Here is a 23,783-nt window from a genome sequence, read left to right as displayed (position 1 = left end):
AAATGCAGATGTGTAAAGCTTGTCACATCATACCCAAAAAGACTTGAGGCTGTAAAGATGCTTCAACTATGTACTGAGTTAAGGGTATGAATACTTATGCAATGTACTTATTTCAGTGTTTTATTTTTAATACATTTGTAAAATTTGCAAATCTGGTTTTTGCTTTGTCATTATTATGGTGTATGGAGTGTAAATTGATGTGGGAAAAACTAATTTGAAGCAGTTTAACATCATGCTGCAACAAAACAAAATGTGAAAAAAAATGAAGGGGTGTGAATACTTTTGCAAGGCACAGTATTTACCTAACCTGTTCAAAAACTTTTGACTGGTAGTGTATATTCTGTCAGAATCAACTAATTGACATTATATTAAATGAATATAACATTATTACATTAATAATCACTGTGAAACATTTCCAGACAAATCTCTCGATATAAAAAGCAACAACAATGGCATCAAATGGAGATCTAGATTAATTTATTTCAACAAAAAGATAACATAAAACTGTGCTGATAGTCTCAATGGAAACTTGAATAACCACCAGGGAGGATTCAAGAATATATTTGTTACAAACAATATTTCATCTTTGTTATAAGATTTGGCATATTTAGATAGATTTTTTAAAGTTTGAACTTTGGATTAATATACCTTAAACACAAAAACACTGTTTATCTTTACAACATACATGTTTATCCTATATATTATTACAGTAAATACATAAATACAGTAGCTGTATTAATATCATTTTTGGAGCTGGTGTGTTTGTGAATGACTTATATAAGCAGTTCTTTGATATTAAAATGAAATATTTCTCTTAAAGTCTTACAGTAAATATTTAAAATAATATATATAATCCAATTGTCAATATAAAACCTTCAAAAAAAAGCCTAATGAGGATAGGCAGTGCTGGTCTACGGTTCAGTTTTCACAGAAGATATAAAACACACATATGACAACAATATTTTACAAAATCAAAACAGATAGCAGCAGACTGGTGTGCCACTAAAATGAACCAGAATTCCCAGCACACATTTGCCTTAGAGTGTCCAGTTCCTCTGTCATTTTCTGCTTCTGGTTTTCAATGACGGCAATGCGCCTCTCTAAGCTCCGCACATAGTCCTTCTTCCTACGTCTGTACTCTTTGGCCGCCGTCCTGCAAAAAGCACAAGCAACACGGGCAACACACCACATTGACTGGCTCTGGAGCGCTTGGGCCTCCAGCGTACACACATGCACACATCACCATCTTTCGCACGCGGGACGACACAACCATGCATCTGTCAGCTTATCCGATTATTACGAGCGGTGGCTAGACATTACGTGAAAAGCGCATTTGCTCTGTAAACGGTATAGTCTTTCGAATTTGGCTTGCAACAGGCTGTTGTTATTCGGTTTTGTGGCAGTATAGGTCTTTAAGAGCCTTGAGTTCTTCAATGAGCGTCTTGTTTTGTTTTTCAAGCACGGCGACTCGGTTCTCGAGACATTTGACATATTCTTTCTTCTTCCGGCGACATTCCCGGGCAGCTTCCCTGGAAGCAACAACAGAGAAGCTGTGTAAGTGTGAATCCGGTAAATCTTAGATGGTGTTTACAGGTCCCTTTTAACTACAGAGCGTCATCGTGGCAAGCAAGTCCGAACCAGGAAAACTTGAGTTGTGAATTAGCCACAATTAGTGATTCCACAAACTCGTTTTTTCCATTTAAAGCGTCGTCAAGAAACAAAGAAAGCTTTTAGAACATGCTCCACATACTGAGACACGCAGTTATAGGCTACAAGGAAAGAATGCAAGCCTTTGACTTCATCATTAGTTAAAAGCTGACGAATGAAGAAAGAACTGAAAGACAAAGCTAAGGGACAGCACGGAATGAGCTGTTGCAATGATTTCACGCTTTTAAGCGACAGAAGGCAGTGGTGATTCTGGAATGGGGAGGGGTGGCTGGGCATTACCTGTTTTTCATCAGCCGGAGTTCCCTCTTGCGTGATGCTTCCTCGGTCAGCTGCTGAGGGCTTGGCAGAGAGCCGGGTGAGCCGTCCATTGCCTGGGAGAGTCCAGGAGAGGAAATCTGATACGCAGACATACCTCCAGTGGTGGCTGCAAAAACACAAACACATTAGTTTACAGTGGAACAGTTCCTAGTCTTTTCAAAGCCATTATTTTACAGAATATTCACTACGTATTTTGTGTTTGCATCCTAGGTAACAAGGATTTTTTTTTTCTGCTGGCCCTACCACAAAAACACTAATAGTTCTAACTTCAAGTTTTCTGTACAAAAGAATACAACTATTTTCAACCAACTGGCTCAAAACTCTTTAATCAGTGACATTTAGAGGAAGTGCGATATTGTGGTTATTGTTATGGCTTTTTCAAACAATACATTTGACAAAAAGTGTCCAAAAGATTTTTGGTGCCATTTTGGGACCTGAATAAGATATTTCAGATAAAAGATGTTTACATATAGTCCACAAGAGTAAATAATAGTTGCATTTATAAAGATGACCCCGTTCAAAAGTTTACATGCATGTAGATTGATTCTTAATACTGCATTGTTAACTGAATGAATCACAGCTGTGTTTTTTTTTTTTTTCTGTTTAGTGACAGTTGTCCCTTGTTTGCCCTGAACAGTTAAACTGCCTGCTGTTCTTCAGAAAAATCCTTCATGTTCCACAAATTCTTTGGTTTTCCAGCATTTTTGTGCATTTGAACCTTTTCCAACAATGACTGTGTGATTTAGAGATCCATCTTTTCACACTGAGAACATTCATTTCTGAGGACTAATTTCTCTTGTGTTTATGTGAAATATCTTATTCAGGTCAGTACTAAATAAACAATAACATGCATTTTGTATGATCTCTCTTATTTTGGTAAAATAATTAACTTTTGCAGCGTCTGAAAGGGCGATGTAAACTTTTGACCTCAACTGTATTTTATATGACATATAAACACACTACAACATTTCGAGGATGAGTGAGAACCCTGGCAGTTTCCAATAAACATGTCATTTACGTGAGCCAGAGATAAATGACTTCATGTCTTTGACAGCTTGAGGGTGACTATTTTTGAGACTAGGATTTATCTTATTAGAATATTTTCTTTTTCTATATTGAAGGACCAGCCTGGAATTTTGAGATTAATTTCCACCCCCAGGTGTTTTGGACTGAGCCCCAATATGAACATCATGTAATATAAGGGCCATTGTACAGAATTGGTCCGAAGTCAAAGAACCAAAGAGTTGGAAACGTCTTGAAAAAAATGTCTTTTTCCAAATAATTTGTATATATGCAAGCATAATATCAAAGGTACACATTTCTTGTAATTGTGAAGTTAATTCTCATATTGTATTTTTTAGAAAGTTTTGGAATATTTGTCCTATCCCCAAATTTGTCACTAGCAAAACACAGCAATACAAATTTAATTAGAAGGGTTATATTTGACCTATTAAGATTTTGCTTGCATCTACATTGTAAATATATATTTTTTGCTATTTTATTACAATTTCTTCAGAGGTAAATCAATAACAATTAGATTTTTTTTGATCACACTGACTTCAAACTTAAGTGACTGTTTCAGTAGTGACAATTTTATAGAATAACATGCAAAAAAAATTCACCAAATGTTTCGGTAGTGACAATTTTACAGTTCAAAATGCTAATCAGTACATGGTTACATAGAACATTTCTGAACAGTGGTACACACATAAAAACTAGTGTTACGAAATAACTCCCAAACAAAGGTGTTCAGTACAGTAGTAACGTTCCTTAAAGTTACACACAGATTTTTTAGACTTTTAAACACATTTACCTCAAAATGATGGGACATACCTACTCACACCCTGTAACTATGAAAGACACAGGAATATTTCCTGATCTTAAATGTAGGGGTGTAGTTAAAATCAGTCTCAGCCAATGGACTAAAACATACAGTGTTTCGGTAGTGACATGAAAAATGCGAGACACATTTTTTTACATTAAGTTTCATAATATACAAAGAAAATATAAAATAAATACACTTTTTTAAAATTCACTTTTTAAAAGAATCAAAGGGATACTTTTTTAAAAACAAAGATGGAAAAAATGCAAAAAATATTTGAATATCATTTTCATAAGGATTAGGCTTCGGGACAGCCATCTCCCAATTGAAAGTACCCAATAAATGATAGTTTTAGGCCTACTGATATTTAAAAAAAAATATTGTGGGTTTCAATAGATAATCGAAGGAAAGTAAACATCTAAGATTTGAATACTTAAATGCTTCATAAATGTGTTTCTTGGTTGTGGGACAGCAGTTTGCACCAATTCCGTAGAATGCCCCATAAAAGTAATTTAGTGCTTATTGTTTTTCTGAGACATACTGACATTGCTGTAAACTAAAATTTTGGAAAATTATAACCTGAACTGAAAACAAGTTGGCCAGTTTGGCAAATTCCATCACGTAACAACACTAATACACACTTCACAAGAAAACTAGTGGTGACGCTTAGACGTCATTGTGGTTGAGAGTCAGTAAACATATAATCAGTGAGGTTCATCTGAGATGACGTTAATGTTTGAGTATGCAAATACACTTATATGCATAACTAGAATGAATGAAACAGATTATTCTAGAGTTCTGATGTCATGAGTCCATAAATATTACCATGTTGCTAAACAGGTCAAATACATCAAATGTCTGCAAGAACCAAACCCGGTGAATTAATACCCACTGGAGATCAGCAAAAACATTGTGTGACCTCTGAGCATGTCACAGTGGAATATTAAACACAGATCTCCTCCACTGGATTGCACTCCAGAGCGAAATGCTCTGATGAAAACAAAGTGATTCAATTTCCCCCTGGTAGCCGCAAACTATGTGGTCACAATTACAAAACTGTTTTTACTTTTTGAGCTCACTTCCTTGAAACAAGTGGAATCGTTTTACAAAGCTTACGAACAATAAAAAAATGCACAGCAGCATTTCTTTACATGTGTCTGATTCTCTTTCTCTTTGTCTCCGTGGAGACCGCAGCGCATTATGAGAGATGATTAATCTGGTAGTCTTGCTCTCGCAAAAGGAGCTGCCTGTAATCACAGCATGACTCTGAACTGACGTCAATGTACATCTTATTTGCTGTTCAGCATTTACATTTCCCTGCTGGTGTCCAATTCCAGGAAACAACATGACGTCAGCTGCACTGTGAGTGGGCAGCGCATTCACGCGTTTCAGAGAGAGAGAGCGACAGAGGTGCTGAAAGAAACGAGCGAAAGCTACAGAGGAACTCAACAGGAAGCAAAAAAATGTGAACATTTCATTGCTTCAGCCTGTTGCATGCTGCAGAGATGATTCACCGCAAGAATATAACGAGGGAACAGATTCAATACGAATACAAGTAGAAAAACTTCAAAGTTTTGTTTGAGGATTTTAAATGTTTTCTGTCTGTTTATATTCTTTGAACACTCTTGGTTCAAATTAAAACTACCTAGTCAAATTCTAAAACAACCAAAATGAACTAAGATATCTTCAAAGCAAGTTAACCATGCTGAAAACCACAGAAGAACCACAGAAAACAGCGCACGTACCTGATTCTGTCTCATCTCCAGTCACAGCCATGTATAGTGAGCTGAAAGCTTGTCTGTCTCTCTCTGCTGTCAGCATGCAATGCTGCCCAAACCACAAGCTAAGCGTGCAGTCACTCTCAGGGCCATTGACATCACTATGACATCATTAGCCTCCTGATGTCAGTAACGCAGTGGCTAGCGGAGCCAGCCCTCCCTCTCCCCACCCCCCCCCCCTGCCGTCATTCACACATCAAAAAACGAGCCGCACCGAAAGCAGACAACACTAGGCAGTTTTTAATGCTTAAGTCCTTAGATTTTCTTTCTAGTTATAATTTCAAGAAAAAGAAGATGCATTATGTACAGAATCTGCAAAATGTTAATTATTTTAGCAAACTAATAGGGATCATACAAAATGCATGTTATTTTTTATTTAGTACTAACCTGAATAAGATATTTCACATAAAGGATGTTTACAAAATAATAGCTGAATTTAAAAAAATCACCCCGTTCAAAAGTTTACATACGCTTGATTCTTGATACTGTGTTGCTGCCTGAATGATCCACAGCTGTGTTTTTTGTTTAGTGATAGTTGTTCATCAGTCTCTTGTTTGTCCTTAACAGATAAACTGCCTGCTGTCCGTCATAAAAATCTTTCACGTCTCACAAATTCTTTGATTTTTCAGCATTTTTGTGTATTTGAACCCTTTCAAAAAATGACTGTATGATTTTGAGATCCATCTTTTCACACTGAGGACAACTGTGGGACGCAACTATTACAGAAAGTTCAAATGCTCACTGATGCTTCAGAAGGAAACAGTGCATTGAAGATCAGGATAAATTAAACGTATTTTGTCTTTTGGGAAACATGTCAGTATCTTCTTAAGGGCAGTACACAATGAAATGAAATATGAAAAATGTACACATTGCCATTCTGTTCAAAAGTTTACACCCCTGGCTCTTAATGCATTGTTTTCTTCTGAAGCATCAGTGAGGGTTTTCCATTGTCCATATAATATCCATAACTGTGTTTTAATCACATTAATAATAATGTGAAATGTTTCTTGAGCAGCAAATGAGCATATTACAATGATTTCAAACACTCACTGATGCTTAAAGGGATAGTTCACCCAAAAATGAAAATTTGATGTTTATCTGCTTACTGGGGGTGTACATGTGTACGCGCTCTGGCGTAGTATACGCAAACACCGTAAGGGAAAATCGGTGAAAAGTCAACAGTCCCGGATGAGTTTGCGCAAGCAAATGTAATCTTTCATCTTTAAATCGGTTTGAACAATCAGGATAAGCGCGAGTAATTACCATTTTGAATAGCCGCTATACCCACGATATCTGTGCACTGTGTAAACAACGAGTGTCGTATACATGTGACAGACCGCTTCCGGCATTTGCGTATACTACACCAGAGCGCGTACACGTGTAACGTGCCTGATGCTGAGCTCGTGCTCATAACAGTTGGACGTGGCTGTGTATCAAATGTAAAAAGTGATATACTGTTCAGTTTCTCGCAAAAAATTATCGTAGGATCAATCTATCGTCACAAGCCGCAGGGTGTAATTTGGATTTGGATGTGCATGTTTTTTTTTTCCTTTTAAAGGACTGGTGCCCATCCACTGCCATTATATGGCTGGAAGGCTGCACCGGTTTTAGTTAAAAATCTTTGTTTGTGTTCTGCTGAAGAAACAAAGTCACCTACATCCCTGGGGGTAAGCAGATAAACATCAAATTTTCATTTTTGGGCAAACTATCACTTTAAGAAGAAAACACGATGCATTAAGAGCTGGGGGTGAAAACTTTTGAAAAGAATGAAGATGTGTAGGCTACATTTTTCTTATTTTGCCTAAATCATATTTTTAATTTAGTACTGCCCTTCAGAAGCTACAGAAGATAGTTACATGTTTCCCAGAATCAGTTAAATTTACCCTGATATTTAAAAAAGTTTACACCCCTGGCTCTTTTTTTCTTTCTTTTTTAAGTTATATTTTTTGGGCTTTTTATGCCTTTAATGGACAGGACAGTTGAGATATGACAGGAAATCAATGGGCAGAGAGAGGGGAGGAGGACTGGCATAGGACCTCGAGGCGGGAATCGAACTCGGGTCACCGTGAGCACAGTTGCGCCACCCCTGGCTCTTCAATGCATCGTTTTCCTTCCGAAGCATCAGTGAACATTTGAACCTTCTGTAATAGTTGCATATAAGTCCCTCAGTTGTCCTCAGTGTGAAAAGATGGATCTCAAAATCATACAGTCATTGTTGGAAAGGGTTAAAAACAAATGCTGAAAAACCAAAGAATCTGTGAGATTTTTCTGAAGAACAGCAGGCAATTTAACTGTTCAGGACAAACAAGGGACTCATGAAAAACTATCACTAAACAAAAACAAAAAAAAAGTGGATCATTCAGGCAACAACACAGTATTAAGAATCAAGTGTATGTAAACTTTTGAACGGGGTCATTTGTATAAATTCAACAATTATTTTCTCTTGTGAACTATATTTAAAAAAAAATTTAATGTGAAATATCTTATTCAGGTTAGTACTCAATAAAATAACATGCATTTTGTATGATCCCTTCTATTTTGGTAAAATAATTAACATTTTGCAAATTCTGCAAAATAACTTTTGTTTTGTTTTTGGAGCTTTTCAAGTCTTTAAATGAAAACAAATGAGCTTCCTGGTAGGCTGCAAACTGCATGAAAACTCTCTGGAACATATATGGATCACTTTTAATTCAATAATCCAAACAATGCTAACAAAAATAATCCTAATAGTCTTAATTTCTTATTTTGGGACAAAGGTGTGTCTGTGTGTTTGTTTAATGTTTATTTAACAGGTGGATTAAAAAAAACTATAGTATTTACTTTTATATGGTATTTTATCAAATGAGAGTATAATCCAAATAAATAACTCAAATGGTGTTGTCATTACCTTGGCCATTATTTTCAGACACAATGTAAGTGCCATTGCTGGAGTGGACAGCATACTGCATTATGGGAGACCCAGGCCAGGAAGTGAAGGTTTCATATCTCTGCTGGCAGGGGATAAACTGGACACCGCCGCTCTGGTTGACAGAGACTTGAGAATAACAAAACAAAAGTCACATGAGAACAAGCCTGTGCACATTATACTTTTGATTTGTCAGAGACAATAATGTTTATAAAGTTTGGCTTCACCTACAGTGGCCTCATAATTTATTTTAAGTAAAGGCAGAACACTTTTTAAACAATAGATATATTGAATTACACAAAATGTAAACTACCAGTCAAAAGTTTTTGAACTGTAAGATTTTTATTGTTTTTTAAAGAAGTCTCTTCTGCTTATGAAACCTGCATTTATTTGATCCAAAATACAGCAAAAGCAGTAATATTGTGAAATATTTTTACTATTTAAAATAACTGTATTTTTATTTGAATATATTTTAAAATGTAATTTATTCCTGTGATCAAAGCTACATTTTTAGCATCATTACTCCTGTCTTCAGTGTCACATGATCCTTCAGAAGTAATTCTAATATTCTGATTTCCTGAAATATTTTATTATTATTATTATTATTATTATCAATATTTAAAACCCTTGAGTACAGTTTTCTTTTCAGGATTCCTTGATGAATAGAAAGATCCAAAGATCTCCATTTATCTGAAATAAAAAGCTTTTGTAACATTACACTACACCATTTAAAATCTTGGAGTTTCGAAAAAAAAAAATTATGGTAAAGAAATTATAGAAATCATACTTTTAGTTAGCAAGAATGCTTTAAATTGATCAAAAGTGATAATAAAGACATTTATAATGTTACAAAAGATTTCTATTTTAGATAAATGCTGGTCTTCTGAACTTTATATTTATCAAAGAAACCTGAAAAAATTCTACTCAGTTGTTTTCAACATAATAATAATACATGTTTTTTGAGCAGCAAATCAGAATATTAGAATAATTTGTAAAGGCTCATGTGACTGAAGTAATGATGCTAAAAATTCAGCTTTGAAATCACAGGAATAAATTACATTTTAAAATATATTATTAAAATATGTTTTTGCTGTATACTGGATCAAATAAATGAAGGCTTGGTGAGCAGAAGAGGCTTCTTTAAAAAACATTAAAAACCTTGCTGTTCAAAAACTTTTGACTGGTAGCGTCAAACTTGCTTTACAAATCGCAGGCAACCAGCTGACTGAGCATGAGCATGACTTAAGTGTCCATAAGTGTCTAAATGGATTTTGGGGGGGCCACTTTATGTGAAACATGTCTTTAAAACATCTCACTGAAAGGGCCTGCATTGGAATTGTTGAAAATATTTCTTGCAGATGTCTCAACATCAAACTCTTTTGTATCTTCATCATTTGTAGAGTCACCATGATGTGCACTGGTTGAAGAGTCCGGTAAATCCCCCTTAGCGTTCTCCTCTTTGCAAGTCACTGATGGTGTCTGAAAAAAAAATAAAAAGACAGAATTTGATAACACAAACTGTTTTGTGTTTTCTATACCCACCAGATAGATAGATACTATTGTAATCAGTGAGATATAGAACACACAGGAGCTTGCAAAGCACACAAGGTCATTCCTACGCTTTTTTTCCACCTGCCACCTACATGCGCGACCAGATCACACACATGTCTGAACCCACACTGTCTTACTCAGTCACCCTGAGGCACCACGTAATTGTGTGAATCTGTTGAACTGAAGCTATTCAGAAGAGATTGTGCATACTATAAATGATCAAGTGAGTTCTAATGGGAATCCCTGTGACCAGAGGCCGTATGTTTCTGACCTGGAATTACCATTTTATTTTACTGACATCTCATATTAACAGCAAATATAGTAACATGTAAGCTGTAGCTTTAGGTAAACTTACCTGTTCATGTTCTGTAGACTGAGCGATTGGTCGACACGCATCACCTGCATCCATACTGCTTTACACTAAAGAGATAAAAAAAAATAATAATAATAAAAATTCCTGTCATACACTCTTTTTAATAATAATAATAATAGTAATATGTATATTGTGTGTTATTATGTGTAGGTGAGATATACCTTGATAACTGCTTAAATAATCGAAATAATTCGTATATTTTATGGTGTGTCATATTAGCTCTCACCACAACACATTGAGACATGATCTAACGTTACATGCTAACGTTAAATAAAACTCTAGGGACAGCAAAGTTAACGTACTTTTTGAATGTGGCAAATAATAATGTTGTTTTGACCAATTTCTTACCTTATTTTTTTAGAGAAAGGTGTTTAAACTGTAATTTGACCGAGTACAGCCGTCGAGTACACCGTGAGGCTATCGGTTAGATTTGTAACGGTCAATTTACTAATGGCGTTCAAATCCGTTTCTATGCGAATTGACTCCTGCGCAGTATGAAAACTACACTTGTACTACGATTTAATTAATTTATACTGTTGTTTTAACTGTTATATTATATGTTGTCTTTATAAACAAAATATGTAAGGGATAATGTACTACAGGCAGCCGGTAGTTATCGTAGAAATAAGCCCCGACAGTGTGATCAGGACCCGACGCTAAGCGGAGGGTCTTGTATCACACTGAAGGGGCTTATTTCTGCGATAACTAACGGCTGCCTGTACATTATCCCGCTTATTACACGGCTACTTGCCACATAAGGAAAAAAATGGACATGAATATGAATTTGAAACCTTTTATTGGCATATTTGTTTTAAATTAACATTTTTATCCTTCCGCGAAACGATATAGTACCACGTGACTAACCTTCAAACTATGTACGTTAATAATACAATTTAAATAGATTAATGTCGAAATTTTCCATTGTTAATTGTGGTTGTCCAGTGTTTGTCACAAGATGGCGCTAAACGGTAATCTTTGTTGGCACGGAGGGATTTTAAACATACAAGTAGTACCGGCTATGCGTTATTACTTTGGAGCGGTGATTATTTAAAAAGAACGAATCTGCAAATGTCTCAACTGACCAATCAGAATCAAGCATTCCAAAGAGCCGTGTAATATGGTTAGAAGTAGAACGTCAAAGAAATTATTCGGCCTGGAATAATGGCGACATCCGGTGATTGAACTTGGAATAGAACTTGTTGTTGCCAATGAAAATATATAAATTAAATCAGAAAATTATAAAATAAATACATAAAAATGTAATTATATACACTACCCGTCAAAAGTTTTTGAACAGTAAGATTTTTAATGTCTTTTAAAGTCGCTTCTGCTCACCAAGCCTGCATTTATTTGATATAAAACACAGCAAAAGCAGTAATATTGTGAAATATTTTTGCTATTGAAAACAACTGCTATTTGAATTTATTCTAAAATGTAATTTATTCCTGTGATTTCAGCATCATTACTTCAGTCTTAAGTGTCACACGATCTTTCAGAAATCATTCTCATATGCTGATATGCTTTTTAAGAAACATTTGTATTATTATTTTCAATATTTAAAACTACAACAGGATTCTTTGACGAATAGAAAGATCCAAAGATCAGCATTTATCTGAAATAAAAAGCTTTTGTAACATTATACACCATACCATCCCAAAAGAGTTTGGGAAAGAAATGATAGAAATTAATACTTTAATTTAGCAAGAATGCTTTAAATTGAACAAAAGTCATGAAAGACATTTATAATGTTAAAAGATTTCTATTTCAGATAAATGCTGTTCTGAAGAGCTTTCCATTCATCAAAGAAACCTGAAAAAAGTCTACTCAGCTGTTTTTAACATAATAATAATAATAAATGTTTTTTGAGCAGCGAATGAAAATATTAGAATGATTTCTGAAGGATCGTGTGATTGGAGTAATGATGCTAAAAATTCAGCTCTGAAATCACAGAAATAAATTACATTTTAAACTATATGGAAACAGGAAATAGTTATTTTAAATAGTACAAATATTTCAAAATGTTACTGTTTTTGCTGTACTTTGGATCAAATAAATACAGCCTTTGTGAGCAGAAGAGACTTCCTCTTTGAAAACATTAAAAATCTTACTGTTCAAAAACTTTTGACTGGTAGTGTATTTTAAACTATTTACTTTTAAATCAGTAAAAACAAAAACACTGCGGCTACGTTTTCATAATTTCTTGCACTAACAGCAATTACCTCAAGTTCCACGGGCTCTCCATTCATTTATGATTAAATTAATTATCAATTTAAGACAGGTTTATTAATAAACAGAAAAAGCCAATTGAAAATGACTGTTGAAACCTTAGATTAAGACAGTGTCAAAAAGTGATCAACAAACAAAACCAGACAACTCCTATTATTGTATTTATTTTTTGGTCTTTCTTGAAAATACAAAACAAAAACACATTAAACATTACAAAACATTCTTTAACCGAAGTGACATAGGCAATGTAAAAAGTAAAAAGACAATAAAATTCAGTCAGTTACGGTGTAATTTTGAGGTAACAAGCGATGTTTGGGTCAATAGTAACTAAACAACTCAAATTCACCTCCTCAAATGTAACCAGTAGTGTTATCAAATCAACTTAATTGACTTTTCTCTATTTTTATTTTTAACCACGTGAACAATTTACCACTTAAAATGCGTTTCCAATGTTAATCTTTCGGACAGACTTTTAAAAGTTAAGAAAACCAAACCAGAGGTACACAAATGAGTTAGCATGCTCTCAGCACCAATACAGCTCAATCAACCAATTTATGTACACACACAGGCAATTAGTGCAACAATTAACTGCAGCGAGAGCATGTAGAGTGATAAAACTTATCAACTAAAAACAGGCATATGAAGCGGAGGCACAAACCCTAAGGGCCCGTCTTCACATCAGGGCACGGCGGCAACAAACACACCGTCACCCAGGGAAGACGAACCATGCCTGGAGCTACAAATACCCAAATTAAAACCAGGAAAAAAACAAAACAAAATGTTTCTTTTTTAAATGCTTACGTTATTAATATCTTGTATGAAATAACAATTAAGACATTGCATTTAATATACAGTTGTTTTTCCCCCATCCCTTTGGATTTTTGCTTGAGATAACTGCTGATGGTTTTGCATCTTGTCATAGCTGGTAGAATGAGCTAGCGAGAGCTGTTGCTTTTTTTCCTCTTTTAAATATATACATGCATTCAATAGGTACTCCGATAAAACTAATTCCAACTCCCTTCCGGATTCCCCAATTAAAGAGTTAGCTAAAAACTGCAAGACAGTCCACACAACACAATTCAGCATGAAGAGCTTGTCTGGTCTTCGGCCGTGAGATATGTCGTAGAATGAGTGAAGGATGGGAAGTAGTAATGGAGCCGGACTGGGAAGATACTCTTTCCTTTCTTCTGCCAACTGGAGTCGGATTCACATTACGTTTGGAAGGAAGAGCAACTGGCTGATAACACTTGTAGTGTCAGCTCCAATTGTAAAAATACTGGACAGTGAGAATGCATATCTACCATCTTTTGACCTGGAGACAACAAAAAGACAATTACTTCACACAGGGAACAACACCACCGTATTATTTTGTGAGTATAAAGACAGGTGGGGTCATATTAGTTCAATTAAGTTGACAAAATTGTCAATAGTGTAGCAATGTATGAAGTCACTTTTAAAACAAGCATCTTTCTGATGAACAGAATCTGAGGCGAAATCTTTCATTGCATAGATTTCTATTAAATGACTGGATTTCGCTCATGAAAATTTGCATCTTGTCTGCTCTGCACTGTTCTATCATAATAAAAAAGCAAAAATTACAAAAATAAATCTTAAAAACAAAAAAAAAACTGAATTTCACCCATGAAAACTTTTAGACAATAGAATTTGTCAGATGAGGCAAATTCATATGACCAACTAAAAGTTTAAAAAGTAAAACAAAAAAGGTATAACGAACCCAAATCGGAATTCTTTTGCACAAAATCCTGTGTAGACTCCAATCAAAAAAGAATGGATTGCATTGTGAAAATTGGCTGAAATTTTGAGGGGACAATTTTCCAGCTGTCAAAAGTTTAATGTCATATGAAGCTATTTCCAGTGTCTTTTTGTCAAATCATGCCGAAAATTCACATGACCAACTGAATTCGATGTGAAATTTGCATGGGGAAATCTTTCATCCTCACACAAATTCCCAATCGCAAAGAATTTGAAGGCAAATGTTTTCCATTAATAACAGCAATAACAGCAATGTATGAAGTCTCCTTCACCCTTAAGTGAAATTCCAGATTTCATTGATTCCTATTCAAATAATATAAAATAATCTTGCTCGTGAAAATTTGCAGAAATTTTGCAGACAAAATTTCTTATGACAAATGAAGAGTCTCTGCTATCAGTATAATAATTTCTATGTCAACTGTGTAGCGATATACAAAGTCACAGATAAATCAAGCATTTTCTGCCCATAAAAATTTGCGGACTAAATTTTGATATCAACAGAATAGTTTCTACTACCAATATGTGACCCTGGACCACAAAACCAGTCTTAAGTCGCTGGGGTATATTTGTAGCAATAGCCCAAAATACATAGTATGGGTCAAAATTATTGATTTTTCTTTTATGCCAAAAATCATTAGGAAATTAAGTAAAGATCATGTTCCATGAAGATTTTTTGTAAAATTCCTACTGTAAACATATCACAATGTAATTTTTGATTAGTAATATGCATTGTTAAGAACTTAATTTGGACAACTTTAAAGGTGATTTTCTCAGTATTTTGATTTTTTTGCACCCTCAGATTCCAGATTTTCAAATAGATGCATCTCGGCCAAATATTGTCCTATCCTAACAAACCATACATCAATAGAAATCTTATTTATTGAGCTTTCATATGATGTATACATCTCAGTTTTGTAAAATTTAACCTTATGACTGGTTTTGTGGTCCAGGATCAAATATAATAATTTCTATGTCAACAGTGTAAGAATGCATGACATTTAAACCAAGCATTTTATGTCAGACAAGACTGCAAATTATTCAAATTCATTCAGAAAATGGACCCAAACTGCCCAAAATCAATGCAGACTACTATTAAATGAGGCCTGGATTTCGCCTTTGAAATTTGCTGAAATTTTGAGGGTAAAATTTTTCAAGTGTCTTCCCTGTCAGATCATGTGGAAAATTCAACTAAATCAGATGCAAAATTTGCATAGGGAAGACTTCCATCCTCACCTAGATTTCTCAATTACATTGATTCCTACTGAAATGACTGGATTTTGCTTGTGAAAATGTGCATAAAATGTTTTTTACAGTCAACAATTTAGCAATGTATAAAACTAAAGATTTTTCTGTCAGGAAATGCGGAAAATCTGCATGGGGAAATGTATCAACTTAATCTTTCAAACCAAGGATTTTTCTGTCAGTCAGCGTGAAGAATTTGCGTGACTAACTGAAACCGATGCGAAATCTGCAAGTAGAAAATCTATCATTCTTATGTGAAATTACAGATTGGGTAGATTCCTATTAAAATAACTGAATTTTTACAGACAAAATTTTCCTATACCAATACCAATTAAAAAAAATGTTCTTTTTTAATTAAAGTACATTGAAAGCCTTGAATTTTTTTTCCAGACAGATGCAGTTGAAACCATTTTATTTGTGGATTTACCATTAATAGATGGTCTAAAGCAAAAGAGCTGTAAAAATTCTCCTTGAGCTCCTTGTGTTTAAGTTTAAAAAAAAAACACTTATTGATGAATACATTTAATTTAATGAATAAATTGGTATATAATAAATTATTTATTTTACAGATGTCATGTTTTTGATTTTTACTTAAGTAAGCTATAGCTTCTGACCTTTAAATCAAAACAGGCTAGTGATTTTCTGACATTGACACATCTTAATTTAATCAAAAACACAAGCATCTTTATGACATGTGTATTTTACTTTCACTTTAATACAAGTAGGCCAATAGTGCCCCCCTAAGTAAATAAAACACATTGTTCATCTTATCGGCTTCATTTTTTCAAATGTTTACATTTTTAGCCTTCGATGCTTACATTTGAAGTCTTTATCGGCTAATTCCGATAATATCATCCATTCCTAATATCAATAGAATAGTTTCTGCTACCAATATAACCATTTCTACGTCAATAGCATAGTGATGTATGAAGTGACATTTAAACCAAGGACATTCTGTCAGACAATGTGGCAAATGTGATAGGTTAAATGGTCAAAAAAGGTCAAATGAACCCAATGTGAAATCTGTGTGGGGAATTATTTTGTGCAAAATTCAGCATAGATTGTAAAAATGTATAAACTAATTTTTAAACCAAGCATATTTCTGTCAGATAATGCAACAAATTTCTGCAGCAAATGTGTGTAACCAGCTGAACTCAATGAGAAATCTGTGCTGGAATGTGATCAATGCGAAATCTTTCATCCTCCCACTAAATTAACTTATAGAATCCTATAGACTGGATTTCACCTGTGAAAATTCACCAAATAATAGTAAATGTGACCGCACCTTTAAGAGCTGGCAAACGTGGGATTTGCACTCACAGCGTCGTGTTCACCACTGCGGGGGCACGTAACTGTAGGTGGGAGTGGCAGGCGGGCGGTATGTGGGCATTGAAGGGTGAGGCGCGACTTGGGTCGGAGAGTGAGTAGTTAATAATGTCCCTGAGGAGAAAAAAAAACACTTGTTTTATCATTTTCTCTTTAACTACATGAATTGATTATTTTTGAAGAGACTCACCAGCTGACATTGCCATGGTGGTGCCTCCTACCATTCCCATGGCGACTCCGTTAGGGCGGGGCGGAGGAATGGGAGGGGCATACATGGCCGCTGGCATGCCATTGGGCTGGACCACTGTTGTATGATGAATGACATGGGGCGGTGCTGCATAAAGGGGCTGTGTGTAGTAAGTGCCTTGCTGCAGTGGGAAAACCAATATTTTAATAATATGCAGGGTTGCCATTAACGCTTCATAACATCCAGTTTTATGTTGCTTTACCTGTGCATAGGGGTTCTGTTGGGCGTAGGGACTTCTCACGGGGTAGACGGCAGCAGGGTAAGGATTGGGTGATGAGGAATAGGGGGGTACAGCACCCGTTGTTGGGGAGCAGGACATTTTGAAAGGGGTCCCGGGAGCATAACCTGTAGAGAAGACATTATATATTAAAGGATAACTATTGCCAAAAATGCAACTTGGGCTGTTTTATTACTGTAAACGAGACAAACATATATGTAAAAGCATAATTACGACAAACGAGCCGTTTTTGAGATTGACTGTGATTTCGTTTTGTTTTCAATGGCCGTGAATGGGAATACTAGGGGCATAAATTTGAGCACATCAAAATCGATATTTTTACAACACTAAGAAGGCTCGACACACCATGAAACTTTGCTCGAAGTATCGCCTGGGTCTCTACAGTTTACTAAAAAGAAAGGTTTTGAACAACTCACTTTCACTGTTTGAGTTTCCGCTCGCGGCCGTCTTGCCAGTCAAGAAGTGTCGATCTCCGAATGCGAATTAATGGACTCCATAGGACGAAATATTAGGCTTATATGAGGCTCTTTTTACAACTAGAAGGTTAATATTGTTTTTCACTTGCGACAAAACAACGAATTAGCCGAGCATTTATATGGAAATATGCTTTAGGAGCTATCCATCCTCGCATTCGGAGATCAACACCTCTTGACTGGCAAGACGGCCGCGAGCGGAAACTCAAACAGTGAAAGTGAGTTGTTCAAAAACTTTCTTTTTAATAATCTCTGTGTACACAAACAATGTTCTCAGTGCTCGAGTCCATGTGTAGAGACCCAGGCGATACTTCGAGCAAAGTTTCATGGTGTGTCGAGCTTTCTTAGTGTTGTAAAAACATCGATTTTGATGCGCTCAAAGTTATGCCCCTAGTACTCCCATTCACCGGCCATTGAAAACAAAACGAAATCACGGCCAATCTCAAAAACGGCTCGTTTGTCGTAATTATGCTTATTTAGATATATGTTTGTCTCGTTTACAGTAAAAAAAACAGCCCAGGTTGCATTTTGGCAATAGTTATCCTTTAAGAAAATATGCGGCAGCAATAGTTTTAAATGTGAGCATCAGATCAGAATTGACCATATGGATAAAAATGGCTGGATGAAATCCATGAACATCTAGCTCTATCTGGAAATATGCAAAATTACAAAGAAAAAATGGATAGTTAATCTCATATCAAGTTGGCTTTATAGGGATAGTCCAGCCAAAAATGAAAATCCTGTCATCATTTACTCACCTTCATGTTGTTTAAAAACTATATGACATAATTTCTTTTATTAAATACAAGAGAAGATATTTTGAAGAATGCTGGTAATTGTTTGGTAAATCAAATTGACTTCCAGAGTATGGACAAAGAATACAATGGAGGTAAATGGGAACCAAAAATGTTTGGTTACCAAAATTCTTCAAAATATCTTTTGTTCTGCAGAGGAAATAATATGTCATACAGGTTTGGTACGGCTTGAGGGTGAGTAAATGACAGTATTGTCATTTTTAGGTTGACTAGCCCTAATTCAGGCACAAATAATGTTAAAGGAGTAGTTCACTTCCAAACAAACATTTACAGATAAATTACTCACCCCCTTGTTACCCAAGATGTTTATTTCTTTCATTCTTCAGTCATAAAGAAATTATGCTTTTTGAGGAAAACATTTCAAGGTTTTTCTCCATATAGTGGACTTCTATGGTGCCCGCAAGTTTTAACTTTCAACATGCAGTTTAAATGCAGCTTCAAAGGGCTCTAAACAATCCCATGCCGATGAAAAAGGGTCTTATCTAGCGAAACGATAAAAAAAAAACTGTTTCACCCTTTTTTGTAAAGGGCGTTTGATCTTCTTTGCATCTTCACTTTGTAAACACTGGGTCGGTACAAAAATGATGATTTTGAAGTTAGTGGATAAAATGAGATGAAAGTTTTTCGAAATACCTGACTGTCTTGAACCGGAATACACAGAGTTCACGCAGAACTAGACAAGACGAGCATTTGAGGTTAAAAAGGATATAAATTGTCAATTTGTTTAGAAAACGACTGATTATCTAGCGAAACAATACCCTTTTTCCTCAGCTGGGATTGTTTAGAGCCCTTTAAAGCTGCATTTGAACTGCAGTCTGGAAGTTCAAACTCGCGGGCACCATAGAAATCCACTATATGGAGAGAAATCTTGAAACGTTTTCCTCAAAAAACATAATTTCTTATCAATTGAAGAAAGAAAGACATGAACATCTTGGATGACAAGTGGGTGAGTAAATTATCTGTAAATTTTTGTTCTGGAAGTGAACAACTTAAGAACTGCACTTCCTAGCTTCTTAAAACATGCCGAAAATCTAAACCGTATGATATATTTCTTGGCTGAGTAAAGGAGATTCATGTAATAATTCATCGCAGCTTAAAATCTCTGTTTTGGCTTCTTGGAAACTGAAAAACACAGTAAAAAGGAAAGTTTGGGCTTCCCTTACCTGTGGGAAAGGCTGGGTTGGCGCCAGGGTACATGCCAGGGGAGTACGCTGGAGCTGCTGCTGCATAACCCACAGGAAATCCCGCTGTGCAGGAGGAAAAATCACAGCAATTAACAAAAATATAAGAGACAATGTGCTGGAGGTTAACTGCATATGGTGTAAAAACACTAGGCACTTCCTATTAATTGCGTGCAAGTGAGTCAGAGCTCATCTCTGGTTACCTGGGTATCCTATTCCTTTAGGGTTGGCATAAGGAACCCCTGATGACGCAGGGCTATAAACAGGATTCATGATGTTTATCTTTCAGCACCTTTGAAGAAGAGAAGAAGACAATATATTCAATTAAAGAATTACCTATTACTAGACAACAAATACAGTAAGTTTCTACTTACAAAAATAGCTATAAAATAGGGCTGTCATTAACAATTATTTTGGCAATCTAGTAATCTGTTGATAATCGGTAGGTTATTCTAATTATTAATCGAGTAATCAGATAATTATATTTTTTTTTTGTGCTGATAAAAAAAGACCTAAGCGAACAATAGCCTTTAAAATTACTTATTACTAAAAACGTATCTAATAGTATACATACTGTATTACAAACAATTGAACTAACGTACATTATGCATTATAACAAATGGCTGCAGAGGGTGCCAACAGCCTGCCAATTGTTTTTACACTTTACTGCATGATCTAATCTTTGTTTAATATAGTCTAAACAACATTTAATTCAAATGTCCACCTAATCTTTAATATTTGCCCAGTTTTTAAGACAGAAATGCTACAGCCAATGTAATTCCTTAAGTATGTGGACATCAAAATGTGTTAACTCAGTCGGTAGCATGCATTCTGCTGTGTTTGCATTGGTTTATAAATGATTTACCTTACAAATCTGACGAAATGGTGCATATTGCATTCCCGGATTAATGTTATAATAAACCCACACTAAGAGCAATATGCAGAAATTTGAGATGCTCCACACGTTAATAACAACAGTTTGTGTGGCGCAGCATTTACTGTGAAAGAAGCCACTCTGACACGCACATTCGTAACCTACGCGTATGTAAATAATTAAAGTGCATATATTAAAACTGCATCGGATATATTTATTTAACTGAATCGTAGCATTTGTGATTTTTAAATGGTTTTAATACATCATACAGCCTTGATTTCATTTTGCCGTGTCAAGTAACCGGCAAAATAACGGAAGTAGTGCATTCCATAGACTATTTTCCAGGGTTGCATGACATATTAAAGTATTAAACCCATTTTAAAATCATAACCATCTAACTCAATATGCCAACTGTTCGTCACAATTTCAAAATAACAGCTCAAACCCTCGCTCTGATTTCACATGTTTTGATGTCCATGATTATGATAATGTGTAATGTATGTTAGAGCTCTATTGCTTATAATACATTATGTATTTTAACAGTTTTGTTCAATAAAACCATGAGATTACTTGCTTTTGATACTTTATTTGAACTAATTATTTGAACTATTATAGGCTATTGTTCACTTAGGTCTATTTTTATTAGCTACTACAAAACAATTAATAGTAATGATCAGATTACTCGATTAATCATTAGAATAATCGACCGATTACTCAATTACCAAAATAATTGTTAGTGACAGTCTTAATCTAACATTAAATAATGCGTATGGGTTCTTGTCAACCGACGAGATGCCACTTCCAGTATTTTGCCGGTTATTTCGACATGAGCAAATTGCAGCAAGGACTTTCCTAAAATCGAGTACTTCAATTGAATCGAGGAATTGTGACAACCCTACTATAAAATTAGAAAATACGGACATTTTTTAAATAAATATATATATATATATATATATATATATATATATATATATATATATATATATAAATACCAATAATAGATTCTTAACATACAAGTTTCTACTTCAATGCAAATGAAGAGAAAAATAAAAGAAAGAAAGAAATTAATAAAAATGTACAAATAAATCAGTAATTGGGTTAACTGATATTTTTACTTTTGTATTTATCTGAATCTTTTTAAAAACTTTCCAGAAGCCATATGCTAAAGATTCGCATTCACTGTGCATTCAACAAAGAATTTATTAAAAATGCTGATTTTTAAATTATTTACTTTTTAATTGATAATAATAATAATGTGTTTTAATCAAAGTATGCTACCGATAAATTAATTATTATTGCTGTATATAATCTCAATTATTATTATTATTATATAGAGTGTTTTCACGTCACATCAATCAGCCATACTGGCAGCACTCAACATAAACAATGCCACTGAACCGAACAAAACTTGCATATTTTGCTGATTATTGCTGCTGAAAATGGTCCACTATTGTCATGTTTTGGGCTGTACTAATCGGTCGGACCGATTAAAAGAAAAACATTTTGAGTGCTACAGACTGCCAAAAGTTATAATGAATCAAGAAGAAGAGTGCAAAAAACTGTCTGAGGAACAAAAAACCTTTGTGGTTGGCCCAACTGAACCAGGATTTCCAGAGCAAGTATCCTGACAACATTCGTGTTTGTTCTTATTTCCAATCAGGTAATTGAACAATTAGGCTAATATCTTAATCAATACTGCTTGTACATATCTTTATCACCTATTAACTTTAGTTTGTCAAAACATTGCATGCTTCCCTGCTTACCAAGTCCTTCTCCATATGATTTAGCAGCTAAAAATGATTCAGCATAATGGAATCACATTCAAAACAATCAGCATCAGTATCGGTCAAGACAAAGAAAAGTGAAAAATAAAAGCTATGCAGTTTTATCAGCCAAGTGTAACGGATACCTCTATGACCTCAAGTCACCCTCTATTACACCTGTCAATCAAAACTGATGTGCGGGAACACAAAGCATTGCATGAGTTCACTAACATGTAAAATCCAGTGTTATCTAATGATTTATCAAGAAAAATGTCGAGTTTATAGATAACAATGCTTTAAGACGCATGCGGATGTCAGATGCAACGTGTTTCTCTTTGTATTGGTTGAGTGCATCCGAGTTATGAAATTCAAAACATGCGGTTGATGCATCAAAAAACAACGCAATAAACAAAAACAACCAGATGCAATCCAAAAGCGCCTAACGAATCGCATTCAATGCATCAGTCTCCTCTGAAACACAAGTATGGCTTTCAATTAGCTTGAGGTCCCGATTGTAAGCTGACTCTACCGGTCGACCGATTAATATTTTACATGCATGGATAAAACGAGAGCTTTTGCATCTCTGCATAAGACGATCGTGCTTTGATGCTCAAACCCATCATTAATAACAGACGTGACATTGTGCACGCAGGATGCAGCGCAGCGGCTCGGTGTTACAGGCCAACAGCAGCATCTCGCATCCCACTTTATCCCAATTCACTACATGTCCCACTCCTCCATCCATCCCTCTCCTTTTCCCCCCAGACAAAACCCCCCTCAGATGGGCAGCTAATGCGATGTATCTCAACCGGACAGTGACTGTGGGTACGTACGGTTGCTGGGGCTTTTGTAGCGAGCGAATAATCCAATATTACGCTCGTATCTGATGATGTTGTCTGTCTCGCGATCTTGCGTCTGCTGCGAACACTACGCACAGCAAGCCCTGGCAGCACTGTGCGTCACTTCCGTCTCTGGCGATAAGCGGAGGGGAAGCGGAAGGACGTATTCAAATCGGACGGTAACGTTAGTGAATGAACGGTAGTCAATGCTATCTAACAATAAATCTTAATATGAAAGAAATTAATTGTTATTTTGAGAATGATGATAAAAATGTTCAAAATGTAGTAAATTTTATCATCTTGAATGGCAAATTTGTCAAAATCTTCTCCTTTATACAAGATTTTCTCTAACGAACTCACTCTTTTAATGA

At 35.2% G+C, this 23,783-nt stretch overlaps 2 protein-coding genes across 5 annotated transcripts; both read right to left on the bottom strand.

Moving 5' to 3' along the window:
* Window positions 1–481: 481 nt before the first annotated feature.
* On the bottom strand, window positions 482–5,610 carry cremb (cAMP responsive element modulator b). Of its 2 annotated transcripts, none has more exons than XM_073830990.1 (3): window positions 5,554–5,610; window positions 1,948–2,092; window positions 482–1,153 (listed from the first exon to the last, which is right to left on the bottom strand). In XM_073830990.1, the coding sequence occupies exons 1-3, from the start codon at window positions 5,582–5,584 to the stop codon at window positions 1,003–1,005; spliced, it is 327 nt and encodes a 108-aa protein (XP_073687091.1). In that variant the 5' UTR covers window positions 5,585–5,610; the 3' UTR covers window positions 482–1,002. The 2 variants fall into 2 exon arrangements, with proteins under 2 accessions (XP_073687091.1, XP_073687092.1); XM_073830991.1 differs by having other exon boundaries at window positions 1,026–1,529.
* A 7,179-nt stretch (window positions 5,611–12,789) lies between these two features.
* On the bottom strand, window positions 12,790–23,540 carry fam168b (family with sequence similarity 168 member B). Of its 3 annotated transcripts, XM_073830975.1 has the most exons (7): window positions 23,407–23,540; window positions 20,140–20,228; window positions 19,919–20,002; window positions 17,432–17,574; window positions 17,173–17,350; window positions 16,942–17,096; window positions 12,790–13,953 (listed from the first exon to the last, which is right to left on the bottom strand). In XM_073830975.1, exons 2-6 carry the CDS (start codon window positions 20,207–20,209, stop codon window positions 16,987–16,989), a joined length of 585 nt encoding a protein of 194 aa, XP_073687076.1. In that variant the 5' UTR covers window positions 20,210–20,228; window positions 23,407–23,540; the 3' UTR covers window positions 12,790–13,953; window positions 16,942–16,986. The 3 variants fall into 3 exon arrangements, with proteins under 3 accessions (XP_073687076.1, XP_073687074.1, XP_073687075.1); XM_073830973.1 differs by having other exon boundaries at window positions 17,173–17,574; XM_073830974.1 differs by having other exon boundaries at window positions 16,977–17,096; window positions 17,173–17,574.
* Between the last annotated feature and the right edge of the window lie 243 nt (window positions 23,541–23,783).

Source organism: Garra rufa, chromosome 24 (genome assembly GCF_049309525.1).
Source record: "Garra rufa chromosome 24, GarRuf1.0, whole genome shotgun sequence".
Lineage (NCBI taxonomy): Eukaryota > Metazoa > Chordata > Actinopteri > Cypriniformes > Cyprinidae > Garra > Garra rufa.
This window is presented reverse-complemented; position numbering and strand designations above follow the sequence as displayed.

Coding starts and splice junctions, on each gene's coding strand:
- cremb (XM_073830990.1), bottom strand. CDS start 5,584: ATGGCTGTGACTGGAGATGAGACAGAATCAG. Junction 2,093..5,553: donor TGGAGATGAGACAGAATCAG/GTACGTGCGCTG, acceptor GTGTTTTTGCAG/CCACCACTGGAGGTATGTCT. Junction 1,154..1,947: donor CTCCGGCTGATGAAAAACAG/GTAATGCCCAGC, acceptor TGCTTTTTGCAG/GACGGCGGCCAAAGAGTACA.
- fam168b (XM_073830973.1), bottom strand. CDS start 20,209: ATGAATCCTGTTTATAGCCCTGCGTCATCAGGGGTTCCTTATGCCAAC. Junction 17,575..19,918: donor CAACCCAGCCTTTCCCACAG/GTAAGGGAAGCC, acceptor TCTTCTCTACAG/GTTATGCTCCCGGGACCCCT. Junction 17,097..17,172: donor CACCATGGCAATGTCAGCTG/GTGAGTCTCTTC, acceptor TTTTCTCCTCAG/GGACATTATTAACTACTCAC.